Source organism: Scyliorhinus torazame, chromosome 2 (genome assembly GCF_047496885.1).
Source record: "Scyliorhinus torazame isolate Kashiwa2021f chromosome 2, sScyTor2.1, whole genome shotgun sequence".
NCBI lineage: Eukaryota > Metazoa > Chordata > Chondrichthyes > Carcharhiniformes > Scyliorhinidae > Scyliorhinus > Scyliorhinus torazame.
In genome coordinates this window covers 174,205,936-174,231,846 of record NC_092708.1, presented here as the reverse complement: position 1 = coordinate 174,231,846, position 25,911 = coordinate 174,205,936, and the positions used below count along the sequence as shown (strand labels likewise).

The 25,911-nt window shown below is 46.5% G+C and overlaps 1 protein-coding gene across 5 annotated transcripts in view; it reads left to right on the top strand.

Annotated features, from left to right (window-relative positions):
* Positions 1 to 25,911, top strand: part of LOC140393878 (melanophilin-like) — a 258,326-nt gene that overhangs the window by 103,842 nt on the left and 128,573 nt on the right. For all 5 annotated transcript variants that reach the window (XM_072480457.1, XM_072480466.1, XM_072480475.1 and 2 more), the window contains one exon: positions 8,265 to 8,318. In XM_072480457.1, the coding sequence (XP_072336558.1) occupies positions 8,265 to 8,318 (54 nt within the window). The remainder of the gene's footprint in view (positions 1 to 8,264; positions 8,319 to 25,911) is intronic.

Genomic DNA, 25,911 nt, shown 5'->3' with positions numbered 1-25,911 from the left:
GAGGGGGGGGTGCAGGGAAGCAGAGTTCAGAAAAATGGTTGGAGCAGGAAAAGAAAGCTGAGGATTGTTATTACATTCCAGAATGGTCCTGGAATAATGAGTAGTTTTGGCAGAAGACAGCAGTACCTAATTGTGCTTCATGTGGTCCAATCCGCCATAAATGTTCAAGTCTGCATCTTGGACCTAAGGGTGGAAGATGAGAGTCATACTAGGCAGTGCAAGCAATGTGAGAGAGTAATGGTTTAAATGCAGCTAGGGATTGAAGGTGGAGGTGAGGATGAGGAGATCGGTGGCTGCAGAACTGCGTGGTGAATGGAGGGTCAAAGGCTGGGGAGTTGGAATTTGAAAGTGCAGTTGTAGGTTGTGGTAGTATGTATTGGGGGTCATGTGGGACTGGAAGCCCTAATGTCATTGGCTGACAGATCCCGGGTCCTGGTTGGCCGTTGACCTCATACTCCGCCCTGAAGGCGAAGTATAAGAAGCCGGTGCCTTCCCCCGCAGGCCAGTTTACTATCGGGCTGCTGGGGAACAGACACGCTTAATAAAGCCTCATCGACTTCACTCTATTCGTCTCACGGAGTCTTTGTGCGCCACAATTTATTAAGCGTGTCTGTTCCCCAGCAGCCCGATAGTAAACCCTTACCACCATACGAAGCATCACCCCGCCGGGTTCATTTTTGACAAGGGGTGAATGTGGTAGTATGTATTGGGGGTCATGTGGGACTGGAAGCCCTAATGTCATTGGCTGACAGATCCCGGGTCCTGGTTGGCCGTTGACCTCATACTCCGCCCTGAAGGCGAAGTATAAGAAGCCGGTGCCTTCCCCCGCAGGCCAGTTTACTATCGGGCTGCTGGGGAACAGACACGCTGAATAAAGCCTCATCGACTTCACTCTATTCGTCTCACGGAGTCTTTGTGCGCCACATAGGTGAATTGGGAGAGAGATTTTCCAGAGGCAGACACGGAAGTGGGTAGGTTTGGGAGGGAGAAGGGTTAAGCGGGGGAGAGCAGTACAAGGAATATATATGTATGATTGGCGCAAAGACTTATGTGCGAAGCCTTGAGAGCTGGAAAGGTGAAAAGGTTTACTCTAAATATAGGTTGGAAAGTTTTTAATGGAAGGAGAGATGAAGGAACAATAGGAGAGCAGTGACTTCAGGAGAGGGAACACAATGAAATATGGAGTTTAAAATGGCTAAAGATGATAATTCACAGAGGCTAGGAGGAAAACAGCCAGAATAACTTGATGAGAAAATGTTACGGTTCTTTAGTGGTCAGTGGAGAACCAGGATTTCAAATGAGTTGCGAGAGTTGGAATAAGGTGAGATGCTCAAATGTAGCGGAGGTTCCAGAGGAATCAGGTCAGGGTGTGATTTGATGATATGAGCAAATGGTGGAAGGTATAGCCAGGCTAGTATACTCCCCCTTCAGCAAGTTTCCATCAAGATCATGGGCGGGATTCTCCCCTACCCGGCGGGGCGGGGGGTCCTGGCGTGATGGAGTGGCGGGAACCACTCCGGCGTCGGGCCGCCCCAAAGGTGCGGAAGTCTTTGCACCTTTAGGGGCCAAGCCCTCACCTTGAGGGGCTAGGCCCGCGCCAGAGCGGTTTCCGCTCCACCGACTGCCGGGAAAGGACTTTGGTGCCACGCCAGACAGGACCAAAAGGTCTTCGTGGGCGACACGGTTCAGCACTTGCGCGGGAGCGTCAGATCCCCGCGCATGGGCAGGGGAGGGGGTCTCTTCCGAACAGGTCTTTTGGCCCACCAAGCCTGCGCCGACCATGCTGCCCATCTGAACTAAAATCTTCGACACTTCCGGGGTCCATATCCCTCTATTCCCATCCTATTCATGTATTTGTCAAGATGCCCCTTAAACGTCACTATCGTCCCTGCTTCCACCACCTCCTCCGGTAGCGAGTCCAGGCACCCATTACCCTCTGTGTAAAAAGACTTGCCTCGTTCATCTCCTCTATACCTTGCCCCTCGCACCTTAAACCTATGCCCCCAAGTAATTGACCCCTCTACCCTGGGAAAATGTCTCTGACTATCCACTCTGTCTATGCCCTTCATAATTTTGTAGAGCTCTATCAGATCGCCCCTCAACCTTCGTTGTTCCAGTGAGAACAAACCGGGTTTATTCAACCTCTCATCATAGCTAATGCCCTCCATACCAGGCAACATTCTAGTAAATCTCTTCTGCACCCTCTCTAAAGCCTCCACATCATTCTGCTAGTGTGGCAACCAGAATTGAACACTATACTCCAAGTGTGGCCTAACTAAGGTTCTATACAGCTGCAACATGAAAATGCCAATTTTTATACTCAATGCCCCGGCCAATGAAGCATGCCGGTCTTCTTGACTACCTTCTCCACCTGTGTTGCCCCTTTCAGTGACTTGTGGACCTGTACACCTAGATCTCTCTGACTGTCAATACTCTTGAGGGTTCTACCATTCACTGTATATTCCCTACCTGTATTAGACCTTCCAAAATGCATTACCTCACATTTGTTCTCCGGGGCCTCCACGAATCTCCGCCTCCGATGGGCTGAATTTCTGACAGCGAGATTCACTTGTGGTTTTAAAAGTCTTGAAACTGGCATCGTGGCTGATGAGGGAGAGAGAGTAGGTAGGACACAGTATAGCATGACCATGGGCTGCCGGGCCAGACTGGCTGGGATGAGGGGTGCCCCTGTCAGCGCCAGGCAGGAGAGAGGTGATGGGGAACTGGCCGTGTGGCTGGTGTGACTCCCACAGGACTGGGGTGGTGGCCAGGTACGGACCGCCATTGCCGCAGCCTGCAAGGCAGCCACCTTGCGGGGCAGCCCACTGACCACCGACCTTGGCCTTGGTTCTGCAGAGTGACACTGCCCCACTCCCCCACCCCCCTCCCCGCCCCCCCCCCACAACTCCCAGCCCGCACCCCACTCTCCGCCATACCACACCCTCCTTCCACCACCCACCAGTGGGGTATCAGGCAGCCCACCCAAGGACAACACCCACTCTAGCCCCTTCGGGGGCACCGGGCGGGGGCTGCAGAGCATATCGCTAGCAAGGGCAGCATCAGCCAATGGCAGGGTGGGCACCAGGGCCAGAGGCCCCCAAAGTGCTCGGCACCAATGGGGCCCAGGGTGCAGGGAGAAGTAGCGGTAGGGGGATATGCGAGGCAGAGTCCACGGTGCCAGCCGGGGTCACCATTCAGCCCATTGGACCTGGTTGGGCACAGGAGTACACACCGTGCTAATATGTCAGCCTTTCACCCCCTGTAGACGCAAGAGCCCCCGGGACTGCCCTGCGGCTGTATGAGCTGGAGCTGCTCAAGAAGGAGGAAGCTGCAGCAGCGGAGCATGCAACAGCGGAACGTGCAGCAGCGGAGTGTGCCACAGCGGAGCATGCAGCAGCGGAGCGTGCCACAGCGGAGCATGCAGCAGCGGAACGTGCAGCAGCGGAGCGTGCAGTAGTGGAGCGTCCAGCAGCGGAGCATGCAGCAGCGGAGCATGCAGCAGCGGAGCATGCAGCAACGGAGCATGCAACAGCGGAGCGTGCAGCAGCGGAGCGTGCAGCAACGGAGCGTGCCACAGCGGAGCGTGCCACAGCGGAGCATGCAGCAGCGGAGCATGCAGCAGCGGAGCGTGCAGCAACGGAGCGTGCAGCAACGGAGCATGCAACAGCGGAGCGTGCAGCAGCGGAGCGTGCAGCAACGGAGCGTGCCACAGCGGAGCGTGCCACAGCGGAGCATGCAGCAGCGGAGCGTGCAGCAGCGGAGCGTGCAGTAGCGGAGCGTCCAGCAGCGGAGCGTGCCACAGCGGAGCATGCAGCAGCAGAGCATGCAACAGCGGAGCGTGCAGCAACGGAGCATGCAGCAGCGGAGCGTGCAGTAGCGGAGCGTCCAGCAGCGGAGCGTGCCACAGCGGAGCATGCAGCAGCGGAGCATGCAGCAGCGGAGCATGCAGCAGCGGAGCATGCCACAGCGGAGCGTGCCACAGCGGAGCATGCAGCAGCGGAGCATGCCACAGCGGAGCGTGCCACAGCGGAGCATGCAGCAGCGGAGCGTGCCACAGCGGAGCGTGCCACAGCGGACCATGAAACAGCGGAGCGTGCAACAGCGGAGTGTGCCACAGCAGACCATGAAACAGCGGAGCGTGCAACAGCGGACAGGAAACAGCTGCTCAGGATGGAGAGCTGGCCACCCAACAGGCCAAGGGGGAGGTGGTGCAAAGGAGGTGTTGGATGAGGCCTCGCATGTACCAGCAGCACCTGTCATTCGAGGACCTGCCAGACCAGGCATGCCGCCGAAGACTCTGGTTGAGCAGGGAGACAGTGCAACATATCTGCCAGATCATGGCACACCTGGCACCATGGGGGAATGGGGGAGGACACCCACGCTCAGTGGCCGTCAAGGTGATAGTCACCCTCACTTTTGTGCCATGGGCTCCATACTGGTGCTGAGTGGAGAATTGCCACAGAGCTTGGTGCACAGGTGCATCCGTGTCATCATGAAGGCCATGTATGCCCTGGCAGCACAATACATCAATTTCAATGTGGACCAGGACGCCCGCCCTCCGGCTGACTCCTGGCCAACAGGCGTTATCCACTGCGGTCGTGAATGATGGCGCCTATCCAAAGGCCTTCGGCCGATGTGGAGGCCTTCTACAATGACGCCCGTGCAGCGATCAAGGATGTGATCGACTGGTGTTCTGGCATCCTAGTTCAGGTGCCTGGACCATCCTGGAGGGACCCTATAGTCTGGCGCTAAGAGGGTTATGAGGGTCTACAGCATTCTCCACAACATTGCACAGCAGAGGGGCTATGTGCTGGTGGAGGAGGATGAATGCCAGGCCTCGTCCAATGAGGAGGATGTGGGGGACGGCCAGGATGGGCAGGACATGGGGCCCAGGCAGGCACGGGAGGCTGCAAGATGTGTGCGCCAGGGCCAACGTGCATGGGATGCTCCGATCGCCTCCAGCTTCACCAACTGGGAAGGGGGAGGAAACTGGCCAGGGGCACGGGCATTGCATCCTCCCCCCCCCCCCCCCCCCCCCCCTGCCTGCAACCCCCGCTGTGATACATGGGAGGGTTGACCCACGCTCTCAGTTATAGATCAGTGCACCATTTCAAAATGGTGGCCTGAACTCTGAGTTCAGCTCCCCAGAGACATGGTGCAACATGGTCTGCAGCAGCCGGGAGACCCCAGTCCCAGAATCTACGTGATTTGCAACCCCTCGCATGATCAAGCGCAAACTTGTGAGATGTTGAACGGCACTCGTGGGGGTCTCCCAGGGGAATTGGAGGATAAAAGGTGCATGCCCTTAGGGCAGATTGGTACCTTGGCACCACTGGTGCCACCCTGGCCCCCTAGCCCTGCCCGCCTGGCAGTGCCAACTGGGTGCCAGAGTGGCACAGACAAGGTGCGCAGGTGGCTTTTTTTTGCATGGCGGCGATTGGACTGGGAATGTCCTGCACGGGTGTTGGCTGGATGCGGGGGTTCCGGGGACCCCTCATAGTGAGTTGGGGCTTTGGGGGGGTCGGGGATCACACACGGGGGCTCCATTTTTAAATGGCAGCCTGATCTCTTGCAACACTGAGGAATTCCGGCGAGGGGATCTTGTCAGTGCAGAAAACAGGGCTATATGCAGGCTCGACCTGGAGTTCCCCACTGAGACCCCCTATCTACCCCATGACATTTAATAGCATTGTGTTCTTGGCTCTGCGAGCGCCGGTATCACACAGCTAAATACACTCGCTATGGAACTTTGTTCCCATTTAGTTAAATCGCGCACTCTAAATGTGGGCTAAACCAGTGAGAAAGTACCCAGGGCCCAAAAAGTGACTAAGTGTCATTCGATTGCGGTGAGGAACTCCCAGCAAAACCCACCACAAATGACACTTTGAAAATTTTCCATTAAATCGTGCACAATATTCCAGGTGTGGCCTCACCAAGGCCCTGTATGTTTACAGCAAGACATCCCTGCTCCTGTACTCGAATCCTCTCGCAATGAAGGCCAGCATACAATTTGCCTTCACTTCCACCTGCTATACCTGCATGCTGACCTTAAGTGACTGGTGTACAAGGTCACCCAAATCTCATTGTACGTTCCCCTCTCCTAATTTATGGCCATTCAGGTAATAGTCTGCCTTCTCGTTTTTGCTACCAAAGTGGATCACCTCGCATTTATCCAAATTATACTGCATCTGCCATTCATTTGCCCACTCACTCAACTTGTCCAAATCACACTGAAGGATCTCTGCATCCTCCTCACAGCTCACCCTCCCACCCAATTTGGTGTCAAATGCAAAATGGATTATTCGGGTAAAGGAGGTGGGAAGAATGAGCCTGCACCAATTTTTTAGGGTGGGAAAGCCAGCGAGGGAGTAAGACAGCCATTGGGATTGCTCCTCCAAAGAAGGCTGTACAAAATGCCGTGAAGAGCCCTCTGAAAGATGTCAAGATTTTCACAGAGGGAAGCTGCAGACTTATCTAAGAAGGAGTCAAGCCTGGGACGGTGGCAGGAGAGTAGGAAAATTGAGGAGTACTGAAAGATTAGCCATGATTTAGCCTATGAAAGGAGACATAACAACTGGAGAGGGTGGTTTAGGAGGGGAAAAAAGAATGGCTTACATTTATATAGCAATTTTTCACAACCATCAGACCTCAAAGTGTTTACAGCCATAAAAGTTTTGAAGTGTAATCATTGTTGCAATGTAGAGAATGCGGCAGCCAAATTAGCTTACTGCAAGCTGTCATAAATGGCAATGTTACAAAATAAATAAGGAGAAAAGAAGAAAAATGGTAATAAAAGTGGGCCTGGAGTGGCTGACAAATGCACACATGAATGGACACAGGGAAAACTTAAGTTACAGAGGCCTGAAGGTGTAGAAAGATTCAAATACATGTATCATGGTGATAAATGGAGAATATGGAAGAGACAATCACCACACTACAAGGGTCGATCTCTGACTGCAAACAATATGAGCTATGCTAATATAGACCACTTAGTCTTAAGCAGAATGTCGTGACACTTGGACTGAGTGATTGAGAGACAGGTTATGGTTCTTGCAGCATTCCAAATTGCTGTGTAAATTAGTTGGACGGGAGTGTATGATCATCATATAGGAAGAAGTGTGCTTCCTTAGAGTTGGCTTTCCACATTTTGTAGGACATGGAGGATGGTGTGTTTCCATCCATTCCCTTTCTCATTCGTCCCAGCAGCTGAGATCTTATTACCCAATCTCTTTCAGGCTTTTAATGCTGCCCAGCATGGTGATGCTGCTCTAGAAGGTGGACAAAAATCTGCTGGACTTTCCGAGATTGTGGGAGTAAAGCTCCCCATTGGGTTTCTGGAGAGCCACTGGCTTCTCATGGGGTCAGAATAGTTTGGCTAATGTAAGGTAGAATTTATCAACCAGTTATTACATAGAAACATACTTAGAAAATAGGAGCAGGGGTAAGTCATTCGGCCCATCGAGCCTGCTCTGTCATTCGTTATGATCTTCCAACTGAATAGCCTGTTCCCATCGTCCCCTCATATCCTTTGATCCCTTTAGCCCAAAGAGCTATACCTCACTACTTCTTGAAAACATGTTTTGGCCTCAACTACATTCTGTGGTAACAAATTGGAACAAGCCGGCCATTCTCTGGGTGAAGAAATTTCTCCTCATCTCAGTCCTCAGAGATTTAACCCATATCCTTGGACTACACCCTTGGTTCCAGACACCCCCTCCATCGGGAACATCCTTCCTGCATCTATCCTGTCTAGTCGTGTTAGAATTGTATAGGTTTCGATGAGATCCTCCCTCATTCTTCTGAACTCCAGCGAATATAATCCTAACCGACTCAATCCTTTCTCATACATCAGTCCCACCATCTCAGGTATCAGTCTGGTAAACCTTCGCGGCACTCCCTCCAATGCAAGAATATCCTTCTTCAAAAAAGAAGACCAAAACTTCATATGATATTCCAGATGTGGCCTCACCACGGCCCTGTTTAATTGCAGCAGGACGTCCCTGCTCCTGTAATTGAAACCTCTGACTATGAAGGTCAACGTACCATTTGTCTTCTTCACCGCCTGCTTACTGAAAGGTTATGTGTACCAATTCGAAAAAAAACAGAGAGAGATTGAAAGCTGAGTTTTTCATGTCGAAGGGAAGCTTCTGTGATTTGCAAGCCTTCTTCCAGGCTAATTAACTTAATGGTATTATGTGATGCATTCAAGTCCCTGCAGTATTCAGTTTATACTTTATTTTTAATGCATTTATTACCTCTTGTAGATGCACACTATGAACGAGAAGGATTTGACTCTGTATCAGATAGTTTCTTGCATGGTGAGTAGACACCAGAATACTTCATTTGTTTTCATTATTTGACCATAGCCCCTGTTACGATCTGACGCGTGGGGGTGGACTGTCTCCCCTCTTCCTTATTCAACTGTAACAGGGTTTTTGTGAAAAGGATATATTTGCATATTGCCAAGAAAATACATTTTGTTAAAGCTTTTTTGCCTTGTATTCATCAGCTGAGAAGCTTCATCAAAATGTATTTTTTCAGCCATACTCAAGTTCTGGACTCCAAATGACTGAAAGGATGAATTTGCCAATTCAGTAAATGTTTAACGGTTTATACACTGCGATCATTAAAAAAAACAGAGAAAACAAAGGAAGAGGTTAGCTCTTTCATACTTTACCCAGTCTAATTAAAATAAGAAAACACTCTCCAACTTTCACACACACACACACAGATACACACTCAAACTTTACACATAAATAGATCATGGAGTGGGGAAGGATAAATCAATGAAATTAGAGTCCAAGGAAATAAAAGAGGGATGTGGTCTGAGGAGTTTGTTTTTGGGATTAATTTGCTGGTCTCACAATTTCCCTTGTAGTTGCGATTTAAAGATGTTAATTTGGCTGTCCTTTTGGAGACAGTAGTGTGGTGTTCATTGCCTTCAAAAAGTCTCTATCCACAGCAGGGACTTCCCTAGGTGGCATGGTCAGCAAACAGGGTTCAAAAGCTTGTAGGTTGGGTTGGTGCGAAGGAGAATGGAATGAAAGGAAATACATCACTTGGGTCTGCTCTCATCAGTGTGTTATGGGGGTCAGGGTTTAGAGAACCCCAAAGTGTATCATGGAGTTCAACTTTTAATAGATTGTGGTATGGGGAGCACACAGCCCACTCTACAAGTGTGGTCCTTCAGAAATGGAAAAGTTCTCTTTCAAAGCAAAACAACGTTTATTCTATGAACTCAAGTTAACCTTTTTAAAACAAACAGTGAATATCTTAGCATCCATTAATTCAAAAATAACCCGCAAAGAATACAACACTACGTAATCCTTTAAGCTGTCCTTTTAACACCCAGAAGACTTAACAAACCTTCAAACAGAAGCACAGGATTTGCCAGGATGTCTCCGAACGGGTAGAGGGAATCCTGAAGGGGGAGGGCAAACAGGCAGAGGTTGTTGTACATATTGGTACTAACGACATAGGCAGGAAGGGGCATGAGGTCCTGCAGCAGGAGTTCAGGGAGCTAGGCAGAAAGTTAAAAGACAGGACCTCGAGGGTTGTAATCTCGGGATTACTCCCTGTGCCACGTGCCAGTGAGGCTAGAAATAGGAAGATAGAGCAGACAAACACATGGCTAAACAGCTGGTGTAGGAGGGAGGGTTTCCGTTATCTGGACCACTGGGAGCTCTTCCGGGGCAGGTGTGACCTGTATAAGATGGACGGGTTGCATCTAAACCGGAGAGGCATAAATATCCTGGCCGCGAGGTTTGCTAGTGTCACACGGGAGGGTTTAAACTAGTATGGCAGGGGGGTGGGCACGGGAGCAATAGGTCAGAAGGTGAGAGCATTGAGGGAGAACTAGGGAATAGGGACAGTGTGGCTCTGAGGCAGAGCAGACGGGGAGAAGTTGCTGAACACAGCGGGTCTGGTGGCCTGAAGTGCATATGTTTTAATGCAAGGAGCATTACGGGTAAGGCAGATGAACTTAGAGCTTGGATTACTACTTGGAACTATGATGTTGTTGCCATTACAGAGACCTGGTTGAGGGAAGGGCAGGATTGGCAGCTAAACGTTCCAGGATTTAGATGTTTCAGGCGGGATAGAGGGGGATGTAAAAGGGGAGGCGGAGTTGCGCTACTTGTTCGGGAGAATATCACAGCTATACTGCGAGAGGACACCTCAGAGGGCAGTGAGGCTATATGGGTAGAGATCAGGAATAAGAAGGGTGCAGTCACAATGTTGGGGGTATACTACAGGCCTCCCAACAGCCAGCGGGAGATAGAGGAGCAGATAGGTAGACAGATTTTGGAAAAGAGTAAAAACAACAGGGTTGTGGTGATGGGAGACTTCAACTTCCCCAATATTGATTGGGACTCACTTAGTGCCAGGGGCTTAGACGGGGCAGAGTTTGTAAGGAACATCCAGGAGGGCTTCTTAAAACAATATGTAAACAGTCCAACTAGGGAAGGGGCGGTACTGGACCTGGTATTGGGGAATGAGCCCGGCCAGGTGGTAGATGTTTCAGTAGGGGAGCATTTCGGTAACAGTGACCACAATTCAGTAAGTTTTAAAGTACTGGTGGACAAGGATAAGAGTGGTCCGAGGATGAATGTGCTAAATTGGGGGAAGGCTAATTATAACAATATTAGGCGAGAACTGAAGAACATAGATTGGGGGCGGATGTTTGAGGGCAAATCAACATCTGACATGTGGGAGACTTTCAAGGGTCAGTTGAAAGGAATACAGGACAGGCATGTTCCTGTGAGGAAGAAAGATAAATACGGCAATTTTCGGGAACCTTGGATGACGAGTGATATTGTAGGCCTCGTCAAAAAGAAAAAGGAGGCATTTGTCAGGGCTAAAAGGCTGGGAACAGACGAAGCCTGTGTGGCATATAAGGAAAGTAGGAAGGAACTTAAGAAAGGAGTCAGGAGGGCTAGAAGGGGTCATGAAAAGTCATTGGCAAATAGGGTTAAGGAAAATCCCAAGGCTTTTTACACGTACATAAAAAGCAAGAGGGTAGCCAGGGAAAGGGTTGGCCCACTGAAGGATAGGCAAGGGAATCTATGTGCGGAGCCAGAGGAAATGGGCGAGGTACTAAATGAATACTTTGCATCAGTATTCACCAAAGAGAAGGAATTGGTAGATGTTGAGTCTGGAGAAGGGGGTGTAGATAGCCTGGGTCACATTGTGATCCAAAAAGACGAGGTGTTGGGTGTCTTAAAAAATATTAAGGTAGATAAGTCCCCAGGGCCTGATGGGATCTACCCCAGAATACTGAAGGAGGCTGGAGAGGAAATTGCTGAGGCCTTGACAGAAATCTTTGGATCCTCGCTGTCTTCAGGGGATGTCCCGGAGGACTGGAGAATAGCCAATGTTGTTCCTCTGTTTAAGAAGGGTAGCAAGGATAATCCCGGGAACTACAGGCCGGTGAGCCTTACTTCAGTGGTAGGGAAATTACTGGAGAGAATTCTTCGAGACAGGATCTACTCCCATTTGGAAGCAAATGGACGTATTAGTGAGAGGCAGCACGGTTTTGTGAAGGGGAGGTCGTGTCTCACTAACTTGATAGAGTTTTTCGAGGAGGTCACTAAGATGATTGATGCAGGTAGGGCAGTAGATGTTGTCTATATGGACTTCAGTAAGGCCTTTGACAAGGTCCCTCATGGTAGACTAGTACAAAAGGTGAAGTCACACGGGATCAGGGGTGAACTGGCAAGGTGGATACAGAACTGGCTAGGCCATAGAAGGCAGAGGGTAGCAATGGAGGGATGCTTTTCTAATTGGAGGGCTGTGACCAGTGGTGTTCCACAGGGATCAGTGTTGGGACCTTTACTGTTTGTAGTATATATAAATGATTTGGAGGAAAATGTAACTGGTCTGATTAGTAAGTTTGCAGACGACACAACGGTCGGTGGAATTGCGAATAGCGATGAGGACTGTCTGAGGATACAGCAGGATTTAGATTGTCTGGAGACTTGGGCGGAGGGATGGCAGATGGAGTTCAATCCGGACAAATGTGAGGTAATGCATTTTGGAAGGGCTAATGCAGGTAGGGAATATACAGTGAATGGTAGAACCCTCAAGAGTATTGAAAGTCAAAGAGATCTAGGAGTACAGGTCCACAGGTCATTGAAAGGGGCAACACAGGTGGAGAAGGTAGTCAAGAAGGCATACGGCATGCTTGCCTTCATTGGCCGGGGCATTGAGTATAAGAATTGGCAAGTCATGTTGCAGCAGTATAGAACCTTAGTTAGGCCACACTTGGAGTATAGTGTTCAATTCTGGTCGCCACACTACCAGAAGGATGTGGAGGCTTTAGAGAGGGTGCAGAAGAGATTTACCAGAATGTTGCCTGGTATGGAGGGCATAAGCTATGAGGAGCGATTGAATAAACTCGGTTTGTTCTCACTGGAACGAAGGAGGTTGAGGGGCGACCTGATAGAGGTATACAAAATTATGAGGGGCATAGACAGAGTGGATAGTCAGAGGCTTTTCCCCAGGGTAGAGGGGTCAATTACTAGGGGGCATAGGTTTAAGGTGAGAAGGGCAAGGTTTAGAGTCGATGTACGAGGCAAGTTTTTTACGCAGAGGGTAGTGGGTGCCTGGAACTCGCTACCGGAGGAGGTAGTGGAAGTAGGGACGATAGGGACATTTAAGGGGCATCTTGACAAATATATGAATAGGATGGGAATAGAAGGATACGGACCCAGGAAGTGTAGAAGATTGTAGTTTAGTCGGGCAGTATGGTCGGCACGGGCTTGGAGGGCCGAAGGGCCTGTTCCTGTGCTGTACATTTCTTTGTTCTTTGTGATCAGGGTTTACATTCAATACTGAAAACATTTATAATTCTGAATTCACCAAATGATTAAGAGATAGTCCTTCATGGCAGAGAGCTCAACAATACAGCTGCTTTGGCTGACTTCAGCTGCAACACACTGAAAAACAAAAACAAAAAGACAAAGACACACTCAAGCTTTTCTCAAAGTGAAACTAAAAAGCAGAACCAGAGCTCGGCTCCACCCACACTCTGACATCACTGCAGTAACATGAGCAGCCAAACATTTCTTAAAGCAACATTCTCATGACACCTCCCCCAGAAAAAAAAATAAACCATCAACTTCAAGATGGTTTCATTTTTCACCTTTTCACCATCCTTTAAGAAATGCACACAGTAAATATACTGTATCATTGCAAAAAACAACACAAGCAAACAGATATAATAATAGTCCATTTTTTCTTCGTTCTTCTTCCTCCAACTGAAATCCTTCTGTTCATCACATTCGTGACAAAGCATCGGCTATCACGTTTTCCCATCCTGCCACCATGTACTATTTTGAAATGAAATGGCTGTAACAATAAACTCCAGCGAAACAGCCTTGCATTGTTATTCCGGAATCGCTCCAAAAATGTCAATGGATTATGATCAGTATATATAATGGTGTCAGACGGATTGCTGGTCACATAAATGTGAAAATGTTGCAAAGCCAGCACCAAACTCAAAGTCTCCTTCTCAATCGTGGAATATTTTTTCTGGTGAGAATTCAATTTCATTGAAAAATAACCAACAGGTCGCTCTAGCCCTTCGTCGTCGTCTTGTAGAAGCACCGCACCTACACCTACACCCACATCACTCGCTTCAACCGCCACTTTGAATGGTTCTGTATAATTTGGGATGGCTAACAGAGGAGCAGTAGTTAGCAGCCTTCAGGCCATCATATGTCTGTTGACACTCCTCTGTCCACTGGAATTTGTTACGCTTCTTGAGCAAGTCCATCAGTGGAGTGACCACACTGCTAAAATTTGGGACAAATTTCCGGTAAAATCCACTCATACCAAGAAATCGCATTATTTCTCGTCGTGTCGAGGGTACCGGAAACTCCCCAATAACTTTTGTTTTCACATCCCGTGGGACCATTTGACCCTGTCCGATTGTCTGGCCAAGGAAAGTGACTTGGGCTTTTCCAAATTCACTTTTGGCGAGGTTTATCACCAAACCCGCCTCCTGAAGTCAATCGAATAACTCCAATAGATATTTTAAATGTTCTTTCCATGCCTGGCTGAAAATTACCAGATCGTCGTACATATACCGCACAATTGGGTAATCCTGAAACAACTTTGTTAGTTAACCGTTGAAATGTGTCTGGGGCATTTTTTATGCCAAATGGCATAACTTTTGAATTGATATATACCATCTGGAATCACAAAAGCTGAAATCTCCTTCGCCCATTCGGATAAAGGTATCTGCCCGTAACCTTTAAGTAAATCCAATTTGGAAATAAAAGCTGACTGTCCCACTTTCTCAATGCAATCCTCCAAACGTGGGACAGGATAAGAGTCCGTTATTGTAACTGCATTAACCTTTCTATAGTCCACACACAACCGTTGGGTACCGTCTGGTTTAGGCACCATCACTATGGGTGAACTCCATTGGCTGCAACCCACTTCAATTGTGCCATTTTTAATCATACTCTCAATCTTTGTTAACCTGTGCCAATTTTAAAGGGTTAAGTCTATATGGATGTTGTTTGATTGGAACAGCATTTCCCACATCAACATCATGTATAGCCATTTTAGTACTTCCCAATTTATCTCTACAAACTTGCCCACGTGATATCAATAACTCTTTCAGGTCAGTTTGTTTTTCCTCTGGAAGATAACTCAACAATTTATCCCAATTTTTAAGAACATCCTCATTGTCCAATTTAATTTGAGGTTTGTCAAATTCACAGTCATCTGGATTTGGTTCGTCACTTTGAGTTAGAATCATTAAAACTTCCTCCTTTTTCTCTCCTTCCCTTTCAAAGTACCTTTTAAGCATATTCACATGACACACTCGGAGAGTCTTCCTTCTATCTGGTGTTTTTACCACATAATTCATCTCACTTAATTTCCTTTCAATCTGATAAGGTCCACAAAACCTAGCTTTTAAAGGTTCACCTACCACTGGTAACAACACTAAAACTTTATCTCCACTGGCAAAACTACAAACGTTGGATTTCTTGTTCGCAACATGTTTCATCACATTTTGTGCAACTTTCAAATGTTGTCTAGCCAATTCACTTGCTCTACTTAATCGTTTCCTAAAATTTGACATGTAATCCAATAATGTAATTTCCGATTTCTCACCCACCAATTTTTCCTGAATCAATTAAAGTGGTCCTCTTACCTCATGACCAAACATTAGTTCAAAAGGACTAAATTTGGTTGACCCATTAGGTGCAAACAGTACGAATGGAATTCCTTCATCCCAATCCTCTGGATAATCGTGACAATAAGCCCACAACATTGTCTTTAATGTCTGATGCCACGTTTCTAATGCTCCCTGTGATTCTGGATGGTATGCAGTTGATTTAAATTGTTTTATTCCTAAGCTATCCATAACTTCTTTGAATAGCTTTTGAGGTAAAATTTGATCCTTGATCCGATTGTATTTCTGTGGGTAGTCCATATCTAGTAAAGAATTTAAGTAACTCCTCCACAATCTTTTTAGCTGTAATATTACATACTGGAATGGCCTCTGGAAACCTAGTAGACACATCCATTATCGTCAAAAGATATTGATTCCCACTTTTTGTTTTAGGAAGCGGTCGTACGCAATCAAAAGGTTCCTCAAATGCTGGAATGGGTATTAAGGGTGCTGGTTTTATCACTGCTTGAGGTTTCCCTATCACTTGACATGTGTGACATGATTGACAAAATTTAACTACATCTTTATGTAGTCCAGGCCAATAAAAATGTTTCTGGATTTTAGCTTGAGTTTGTCTTATTCCCAAATGACCTCCCACTGGAACCTCATGTGCAACTCGCTACACCTCCTTTCTGTACCCTACCGGCAATACTACTTGATGAACTTCTGCCCACTTTTCATCCGCCTGCATATGTAAAGGTCTCCATTTTCTCATCAAGACATTACTTTTACGGTAATAACACTCTGGTATACACTCAGATTCCTCGTCCATGTATGCTTTCTGATACATCCGTTTTATTTCTTCATCTTTCTGTTGTAACCGACAATTTTCCTGAACTAAAAATATCCGCCTCATCCTCCACCTGTTCTTGCTCTTCTTTAACCATCTGATCAAAAATCGTTCCTGATAATTGCACTTCAACTTCATCTTCACTCTTCGATTTCTCCTCTTGGCTTAACCTGTGACTTTGCAACCTGGTTACTACACAATCCAGAAAAATCCCAGGATATCCATCCTTCAACACTTCAGTTGTCTGATTTTCCACTGGCTTATCAACCACAGTAGGCATCACTCCCACTTGCAATCCAGCTATATCATTACCCAAGATAAACTGTATTCCTGTACAAGATAGTTTCTCTATTACTCCTACTACCACTTCACCACTCTTCACTGGACTTTCCAACCTTACAAGGTACAGTGACTGAGGGGAGCTCAGTGAATAGGACCAGGAATACTAAAAGAAATAAAACGGGAAGTGAAAACATTAATGGTAAGCGACGCGGCAGGTTGTTACATGAAGATATGGGTTCAACGACAAGGAAAATTAGGAGAAAGGTTAAGAGGATATATAACTTAGGAGAGGTTACTGATCGAGGTGTTAAGATTCAGAACAGAGGTAAAAAAGCCAACATAAGTGTACTTTACCTGAATGCTCGTAGTATTCGGAATAAGGTAAATGAGTTGATGGCGCAAATCATCGTGAATGACTATGATTTAGTGGCCATTACTGAAACATGGTTAAAGGATAGTCACGACTGGGAGTTAAATATCCGAGGGTATTAAACTTTTCGGAAGGACAGAGTGGATGGTAAGGGAGGTGGTGTAGCTCTGTTATTTAAGGATGACATCCGAGCAACAGTAAGGGATGACATCGGTGCTATGGAGGATAAGGTTGAATCCATTTGGGTGGAAATCAGGAATAGTAAGGAGAAAAAGTCACTGATAGGAGTAATTTATAGGCCACCAAATAGTAACATTATGGTGGGGCAGGCAATAAACAAAGAAATAACAGATGCATGTAGAAATGGTACAGCAGTTATCATGGGGGATTTTAATCTACATGTTGATTGGTTTAACCAGGTCGGTCAAGGCAGCCTTGAGGAGGAGTTTATAGAATGTATCCGCGATAGTTTCCTAGAACAGTATGTAATGGAACCTACGAGGGAACAAGCGGTCCTAGATCTGGTCCTGTGTAATGAGACAGGATTGATTCAGGATCTCATAGTTAGGGATCCTCTCGGAAGGAGCGATCACAATATGGTGGAATTTAAAATACAGATGGAGGGTGAGAAGGTAAAATCAAGCACTAGTGTTTTGTGCTTAAACAAAGGAGATTACAATGGGATGAGAGAAGAACTAGCTAAGGTAGACTGGGAGCAAAGACTTTATCGTGAAACAGTTGAGGAACAGTGGAGAACCTTCCAAGTGATTTTTCACAGTGCTCAGCAAAGGTTTATACCAACAAAAAGGAAGGACGGTAAAAAGAGGGGAAATCGACCGTGGATATCTAAGGAAATAAGGGAGAGTATCAAATTGAAGGAAAAAACATACAAAGTAGCAAAGATCAGTGGGAGACTAGAGGACTGGGAAATCTTTAGGGGGCAACAGAAAGCTAGTAAAAAAGCTATAAAGAAGAGTAAGATAGATTATGAGAGTAAACTTGCTCAGAATATAAAAACAGATAGTAAAAGTTTCTACAAATACATAAAAGAAAAAAGAGTGGCTAAGGTAAATATTGGTCCTTTAGAGGATGAGAAGGGAGATTTAATAATGGGAGATGAGGAAATGGCTGAGGAACTGAACAGGTTTTTTAGGTCGGTCTTCACAGTGGAAGACACAAATAACATGCCAGTGACTGATGGAAATAAGGCGATGACAGGTGAGGACCTTGAGAGGATTGTTATCACCAAGGAGGTAGTGATGGGCAAATTAATGGGGCTAAAGTCTCCTGGACCTGATGGAATGCATCCCAGAGTGCTAAAATAGATGGCTAGGGAAATTGCAAATGCACTAGTGATAATTTACCAAAATTCACTCGACTCTGGGGTGGTCCCGGCGGATTGGAAATTAGCGAACGTGACGCCACTGTTTAAAAAAGGAGGTAGGCAGAAAGCGGGTAATTATAGGCCAGTGAGCTTAACTTCTGTAGTAGGGAAGATGCTGGAATCTATCATCAAGGAAGAAATAGCAAGGCATCTGGATGGAAATTGTCCCATTGGGCAGACGCAGCATGGGTTCATAAAGGGCAGGTCGTGCCTAACTAATTTAGTGGAATTTTTTGAGGACATTAACAGTGCGGTAGATAACGGGGAGCCAATGGATGTGGTATATCTGGATTTCCAGAACGCCTTTGACAAGGTGCCACACAAAAGGTTGTTGCATAAGATAAAGATGCATGGCATTAAGGGGAAAGTAGTAGCATGGATAGAGGATTGGTTAATTAATAGAAAGCAAAGAGTGGGGATTAATGGGTGTTTCTCTGGTTGGCAATCAGTAGCTAGTGGTGTCCCTCAGGGATCAGTGTTGGGCCCACAACTGTTCACAATTTACATTAGATGATTTGGAGTTGGGGACCAAGGGCAATGTGTCCAAGTTTGCAGACGACACTAAGATAAGTGGTAAAGCAAAAAGTGCAGAGGATACTGGAAGTCTGCAGAGGGATTTGGATAGGCTAAGTGAATGGGCTAGGGTCTGGCAGATGGAATACAATGTTGACAAATGTGAGGTTATCCATTTTGGTAGGAATAACAGCAAAAGGGATTATTATTTAAATGATAAAATATTAAAACATGCTGCTGTGCAGAGAGACCTGGGTGTGCTAGTGCATGAGTCGCAAAAAGTTGGTTTACAGGTGCAACAGGTGATTAAGAGGGCAAATTGAATTTTGTCCTTCATTGTTAGAGGGATGGAGTTTAAGACTTGGGAGGTTCTGCTGCAATTGTATAAGGTGTTAGTGAGGCCACACCTGGAGTATTGTGTTCAGTTTTGGTCTCCTTACTTGAGAAAGGACGTACTGGCACTGGAGGGTGTGCAGAGGAGATTCACTAGGTTAATCCCAGAGCTGAAGGGGTTGGATTACGAGGAGAGGTTGAGCAGACTGGGACTGTACTCGTTGGAATTTAGAAGGATGAGAGGGGATCTTATAGAAACATATAAGATTACGAAGGGAATAGATAGGATAGATGCGGGCAGGTTGTTTCCACTGGCGGGTGAAAGCAGAACTAGGGGGCATAGCCTCAAAATAAGGGGAAGTAGATTTAGGACTGAGTTTAGGAGGAACTTCTTCACCCAAAGGGTTGTGAATCTATGGAATTCCTTGCCCAGTGAAGCAGTAGAGACTCCTTCATTAAATGTTTTTAAGATAAAGCTAGATAGATTTTTGAAGAATTAAGGGATTAAGGGTTATGGTGTTCGGGCCGGAAGGTGGAGCTGAGTCCACAAAAGATCAGCCATGATCTCATTGAATGGTGGAGCAGGCTCGAGGGGCCAGATGGCCTACTCCTGCTCCTAATTCTTATGTTCTTATGTTCTTACCTTATATAATGAAATGCTACTCATCTCACCCGGAATTCCACATATTACCACCTTTTCTGGCAACATTCTTCCCAAACTACATAACTCCTCATCTCTTACCATTAAAGATTGACTATCTCCAGTATCTCTTTAAATTGTGACTTCTTTACCTGCTCCTCCTGATACACATGAGTAAACTTTACCCACACAAGTAAATTCTTTAACGACATCTGGCACCTTCTTATCAATCACCTCTTGATCAGGCTGTACAATCTTTTGTACCTCCTTTGCTTCACTTGGGCTTTCCTTTACCACTTTAACAAACCCCACTGTCTTATCCTGTTTTACCACATCAGCCTTCCCAGTGCTTTTCTTCAACGAACACTGTGACTTTACATGGCCTAGTTTATTACAGTGAAAACATTTGAAACTTTTCATGTCTCTTCCACCCTCCTGGATTTCTTTTTTAGTCTGAGGTACACTCTCCTTATTATCTCCCATCAGTTCACCTTTACTTTTACCACTTGAGTATTTCTCATGTACCCAGTTCCTATCCCTCACAGGCTGAAACTGATGTCGGAAACCAATCTTTGATTTATGAACTAATTCATAATCATCTGCCATTTCCGCTGCTAATCTCGCAGTTTTAACCCTCTGTTCTTCCACATGAGTTCTCACTACATCAGGAATTGAATTTTTAAACTCCTCCAAAAGTATAATTTCTCTGAGAGCTTCATTCGTTTGGTCTATTTTCAAAGCCCTTATCCACCTGTCAAAATTACTCTGTTTGAGCCTTTCAAACTTCATGTATGTTTGACCAAATTCTTTCCTTAAATTTCTAAATCTTTGTCTGTAAGCTTCAGGCACTAGCTCATATGCACCTAAGATGGATTTTTTCACCACCTCATACGTCCCAGATACGTCCTCCGATAGTGATGCAAACACTTCACTAGCCCTACCTACCAGCTTTGTTTGAATCAATAATACCCACATGTCCTGTGGCCATTTCATTTGTTTAGACCCCTTCTCAAACCACTGCCATAATTACTTCATCTCTTCGCATTTTGTCAGGTAATGTTAACTGCAATGGTTTTGCCAAATCTACCTGTCTGCTTTTAGTCTCTGACCGTAAGGTACTGCGTGTGACCGTCTCCATCCCCAAAAACTTCTGTGCCTCTGAAAGAGCCATTGTCCATAACACACTCCCCACTTAAACTAGAATACCACACCTGAAAAGGAACCATAATATGCTCACCCCTCACTGTCTTTAAGTTCACTAAGCCAATCCAATAGATAGACTTTTTCATAGAATTTATAGTGCAGAAGGAGGCCATTCTACCCATCGAGCATGCACTGGCTCTTTGAAAGAGCATCCTACCCAAGCCCACACCCCCACCCTATCCCCGTAACAAAGTAACCCCACCCAACACTAAGGGCAATTTTGAACACTAAGGGCAATTTAGCATGGCCAATCCACCTAACCCACACATCTTTGGACTGTGGGAGGAAACCGGAGCACCCGGAGAAAACCCACCCACACACGGGGAGAATGAGCAGACTCAACACAGACAGTGACCTAAGCCGCAAACCGAACCTGGGACCCTGGAGCTGTGAAGCAATTGTGCTAACCACTATGCTGCTGTGCTGCCCCTTTTATCCCCCTCAAGCCCCCAATTGTTATGGGTCAGGGTTTAGAGAACTCCCAAAGTGTATCACGGAGTTCACCTGACCCACAACTTTTAATAGATTGTGGTATGGGGAGCACACGGCCCACTCTAAGGTGTGGTACTTCAGAAATGGAAAAGTTCTTTTTTAAAGCAAAACAATGTTTATTCTATGAACTCAAGTTAACCTTTTTAAAACAAACAGTGAATATCTTAGCAGCCATTAATTCAAAGATAACCCCCAAAGAATACAACACTACGTAATCCTTTAAGCTGTCCTTTTAACACCCAGAAGACTTAACAAACCTTTAAACAGAAGCACATCAGGGTTTACATTCAATACTGAAAACATTTATAATTCTGAATTTACCAAATGATTAAGAGATAGTCCTTCATGGCAGAGAGCTCAACAATACAGCTGCTTTGGCTGACTTCAGCTGCAACACACTGAAAAACGAAACCAAAAAGACAGAGACACACCCAGGCTTTTCTCAAAGAGAAACTAAAAAGCAGAACCAGAGCTCAGCTCCACCCACACTCTGACATCACTGCAGTAACATGAGCAGCCAAACATTTCTTAAAGCGACATTCTCATGACAGGTGTCTCAGCTGTTTTTCCTCTTACTGCAGGGAAAGCAGAAGCTTTTTTAAAAATTTAGAGTACACAATTTGTTTTTCCAATTAAGGGGCAATTTAGATTTGTCAATTCACCTACCCTGCACATTTTTTTTAGGGGGTTGTGGGGGTGAGACCCACGCAGATATGGGGAGAATGTGCGAACTACACACTGACAGCGACCGGGGGCTGGGATCGAACCCGGGTCCTCAGCGCCGTGAGACAGCAGTGCCAACCACTGCGCCACCATGCTGCCCCCGAGAAAGCAGAAGCTTAAACAATCAAAGTGTTGGCCTGTCACATGACGATCACCCAGTGATTCAAACATGGTCATGACTAATGTATTCCCTCATGTAACTTAATCAGTTCATGTCTGGGAATCGTCTTTCTCTCTGTTGGTGTCCCATTGTTCAAGTGATTGAGTTTAAAGTGTATTCCCGTTGTAGCTTGATGAGTTTGTATCTTGGAACATTCTGCAATATCCCAGGTGATTGCTTTAATGCCTTGCTAATGGGGTTGGGACATGTGGCTCACTCATATTCTCGGGCTGTCGTTGTCCTCAATGAGTTGTTGCAGATGTGGTGATATCTCAGTGGATTGGAATGTGGGACGTACAGAAATGAAAATTGGATAGCCACCTTTCATTCCAAGTTCGAGTTATACTTAATCTCTGTTTTTATTTGAAGTCTGTTTTTAAAAGTTCAGTTCAGCCTTGAATCAAAAACATTATTATTTGACTTGAAGCATGTTTTTGTGACAATCTATTGACGCCACTTTCTGTTTCCCATGTTTATTCAGTGATAGTAATAATGTAGCACTGACTGCTTGTCCATCCGTGACCCTCGACAAACCAGGTGATCCACCTGCTCATTGAGATGGAGAGCACATAATACAGAGTGGGTAACTGTTGGAGTAGTCCTGCTTGGTATTATTCAACAGGGCAGCATGTCACCCGAGTCCTGAGTGTGGTTTTCAAATGAGATATTGATTGGGTTTTTGACTGTGGCAAAGAGTTAATGAATAACGTAGGGCTACAAACTTGAGGAGAAACTGAAATGCCTGTGACAGATAGATACAGTATGACTTTGTTTTGAAGATAAAAGATTCTAATCATCTTGATGTAATTTCCTCCAGAAGGTTCTGAGACACACTTACTCTTTCTGCAGTAGTGTGAAAGAGTTTCTGACTCATTATCAACTGTTTTTTTTATGATTATACAATGCCAAGATCTATCCTTTTGCTTCGGACAGCTGAACTGGGAATAGATGGCTACAATGGTAGATTTTGATGAGAAAAGATGGGTGGAAGCTCAAGTGGAGCATTAACCCCGGCATGGACGGATGGACCAAATTTAGCCTGTATGAAAACTCTGGAACCAATTTTGAGCCAGATGTTCTTTCAGTTAGAATTTAAATTCTTCAATCTCCATGTATCAAGGTGGAATGAAATGTTCTAATTCTAACAAAATTAAACTGAACAATGCACTTTGCTTTTGGAAAATGAAAGCTTTGAAAAAATTAATATTTTCCAATTAAGGAGCAATTTAACATGGCCAATCTGAATTCATGGAATCATGGAATCCCTGCAATGCAGAAGGAGGCCATTCAGCCCATCGAGTCTGCACCGATCCTTCGAATGAGCACACCACCCATGTCCACCCCACCCTATCCCCGTAACCCATAACCTAACCTGCATATCCCTGGACACGAAAGGGAATTTTATGATGGCCAATCCACCTAACCTGCACATCTTTGGACTGTGGAAGGAAACAGAAGCACTCAGAGGAAACCCACGCAGACACGGGGAGAAAGGGCAAATTCCACACAGACAGTGACCCAAGGTTGGAATCAAACCAGGGTCCCAAATGCTGTGAGGCAGCAGTGCTAACCACTGTGCCACCGTGCCATCCCTATCATACTGTGCTAGTCTGGTCTACTGTAATCTAATGACTCTGGCACATCACACTGTGATAGTCTGGTCTGCTCTACCCAATCACTCTGAGAAATAGAACCATAGAAAAGTTACAGCACAGAAGGAGGCCATTTGGCCCATCTTGTCCATGCCCGCCCGAGAACACCCAGATGCCCTTTCTAATTCCACCTTCCTACACCCGGTCTATAGCCCTGTAGTTTACAACACTAAGGTGCAGATCCATGTACTTTTTAAAAGAGTTTAGGGTCACTTCTTCAGAAGAAACTTTATTAACAAAGCAAAGCGCAGACATTGGAGGTGCCAACACTCCCCGGGTGGGAGGAAGCCACTGGCAACCCCGGTGAGGAGCGACGGCTCCAACTGCCCTTGCCCCGCGGCCGAGCCTCTGCCCCCAAGGCATGCAACATTAAATTGAAGACATTGCCGATTCTTGGGGTTTTCCTAACTTCAGCTACCCTCGCTGTCAGGGAAACAAGCTGAAGTGCAAATGGCAGTAGTGGATATGAATCTGGAACCCACCTCTTCATTCACCTGAGGAAGGAGCAGTGCTCCGAAAGCCAGTGATTCGAAACAAACTTGTTGGACTTTAACCTGGTGTTGTAAGACTTCTGACTGTGCTCACCCCAGTCCAACGCCGGCGTCTCCACATCAATATAACTTAGAGCAGCTCCGGGCCTTGAGGTTCTGACTTCAGGTTGTGCCACCTCAGTATGAGTGACAGCAGTCTGGACAGGCTTGTTGAGTGGCAATAGCAAGCCTTTCTAGGGGTTGCACAATGCTGAGCACTGAGTCTTGAAGGAGTTATGTGGCGGCGGTTTGTTATTTTTGTAATTCTTGTATCGGTTTAAATAAGCAGCAATCTACAAATCCGTTAAGAGGGGAGATTTCTGCTTCCGGTGGCAACCATGGAGGAGTAGGTCGCACATTCGATAGCTCCCGCCTGAAACGGACTTTCGTACCTTTTTTCCCAACTTTTCTCGGGCTTTAGGGGATAGATCGGTGTAGTGGACGATATTAAGAAGGATTCCCCCTCCGATGTATGGCTAATTGGACTCCGCCCAGATAGAGTGAAGCAGTCGGAGCTGGGACCGCGGTGCAGCATGGCGGGGGGTCAGGACCAGGGAGCGGTGGCTCAGTGGTCTAAGGAGCAGCAGATGAAGTTCTTTAAGGACTGTTTCGCTGAGCTGAAAAAGGAAACATTGGACCCAATCAAGGCTGCGATCGATCAAGTGGTATTGAATCAGGCGGCCCAAGGGAAAGCGATACAAGAAATTGAGCTGAAGTTATCTAGCCAGGAGGACTATCTAACCGTGCTGGAGCATAAGGTGGAGGTGTTAGATGAACGCCACAAGCAAATGCAGGAGAAGTTGGACGACCTGGAGAACAGGTGCAGGAGGCAGAACTTTTAAGGATCGTTGGCCTCCCCGAAGGAATTGAGGGGTCGAATGCGGGAGCATATGTGTCGAGCATGCTGGAGACGCTGATGGGGCCCGGGGTGTTTTCTCGGCCCCTGGAAGTGGACAGAGCGCATTGAGCCCTCGTAAGGAAGCCGAAGGCGAATGACCTGCCGAGGGCCATGGTGGTGCATTTCCACCATTTTTCGGACAAAGAACTTGTCTTGCGGTTGGCCAAGAAGGAGCGGAGCAGCAGATGGGAGAACAGTGAGATGCGCATCTACCAGGACCTGGGCCAAGAGACGTGCTGAGTTTAACCGGGTGAAGGCGATCCTCTTCAAGAAGGGGGTGAAATTTGGGATGCTGTATCCAGCGCGGTTGTGGGTTACGCACGAAGACCGGCACTTTTACTTTGCGGCACTGGACGATGTATGGTCTTTTATCAAAGAAAATAAGTTGGAAGCGTCTTAAAGGACACTTAAGTCTTGAAGGAGTTATGTGGCGGTGATTTGTTATTTTTGTAATTCTTGTATCGGTTTAAATAAGACTGTATGTCATTCTGGGTTAAGTATGGGGCTGGGGTGGTGGTTTGAGGGTGCTTTGTTTTTGCAGAGATTGGATGCAGAGGGGGGAGGGGAGCCGCGAAGTTGGTGATATTCAGTGGGAAAGTGGGTTTGGTCCCAAGCGATTGTTTTCTGCATTGGTTTATGTTAATTTATTTTACTTGAGGTTGTTTACTTACTGGGGACTGCAATGTTGTTAAATGGTTTATGCGTGTCGGGAGAGGGGTTCAAACAATAGGGAGCCAGACTGTTTGGCACCAGG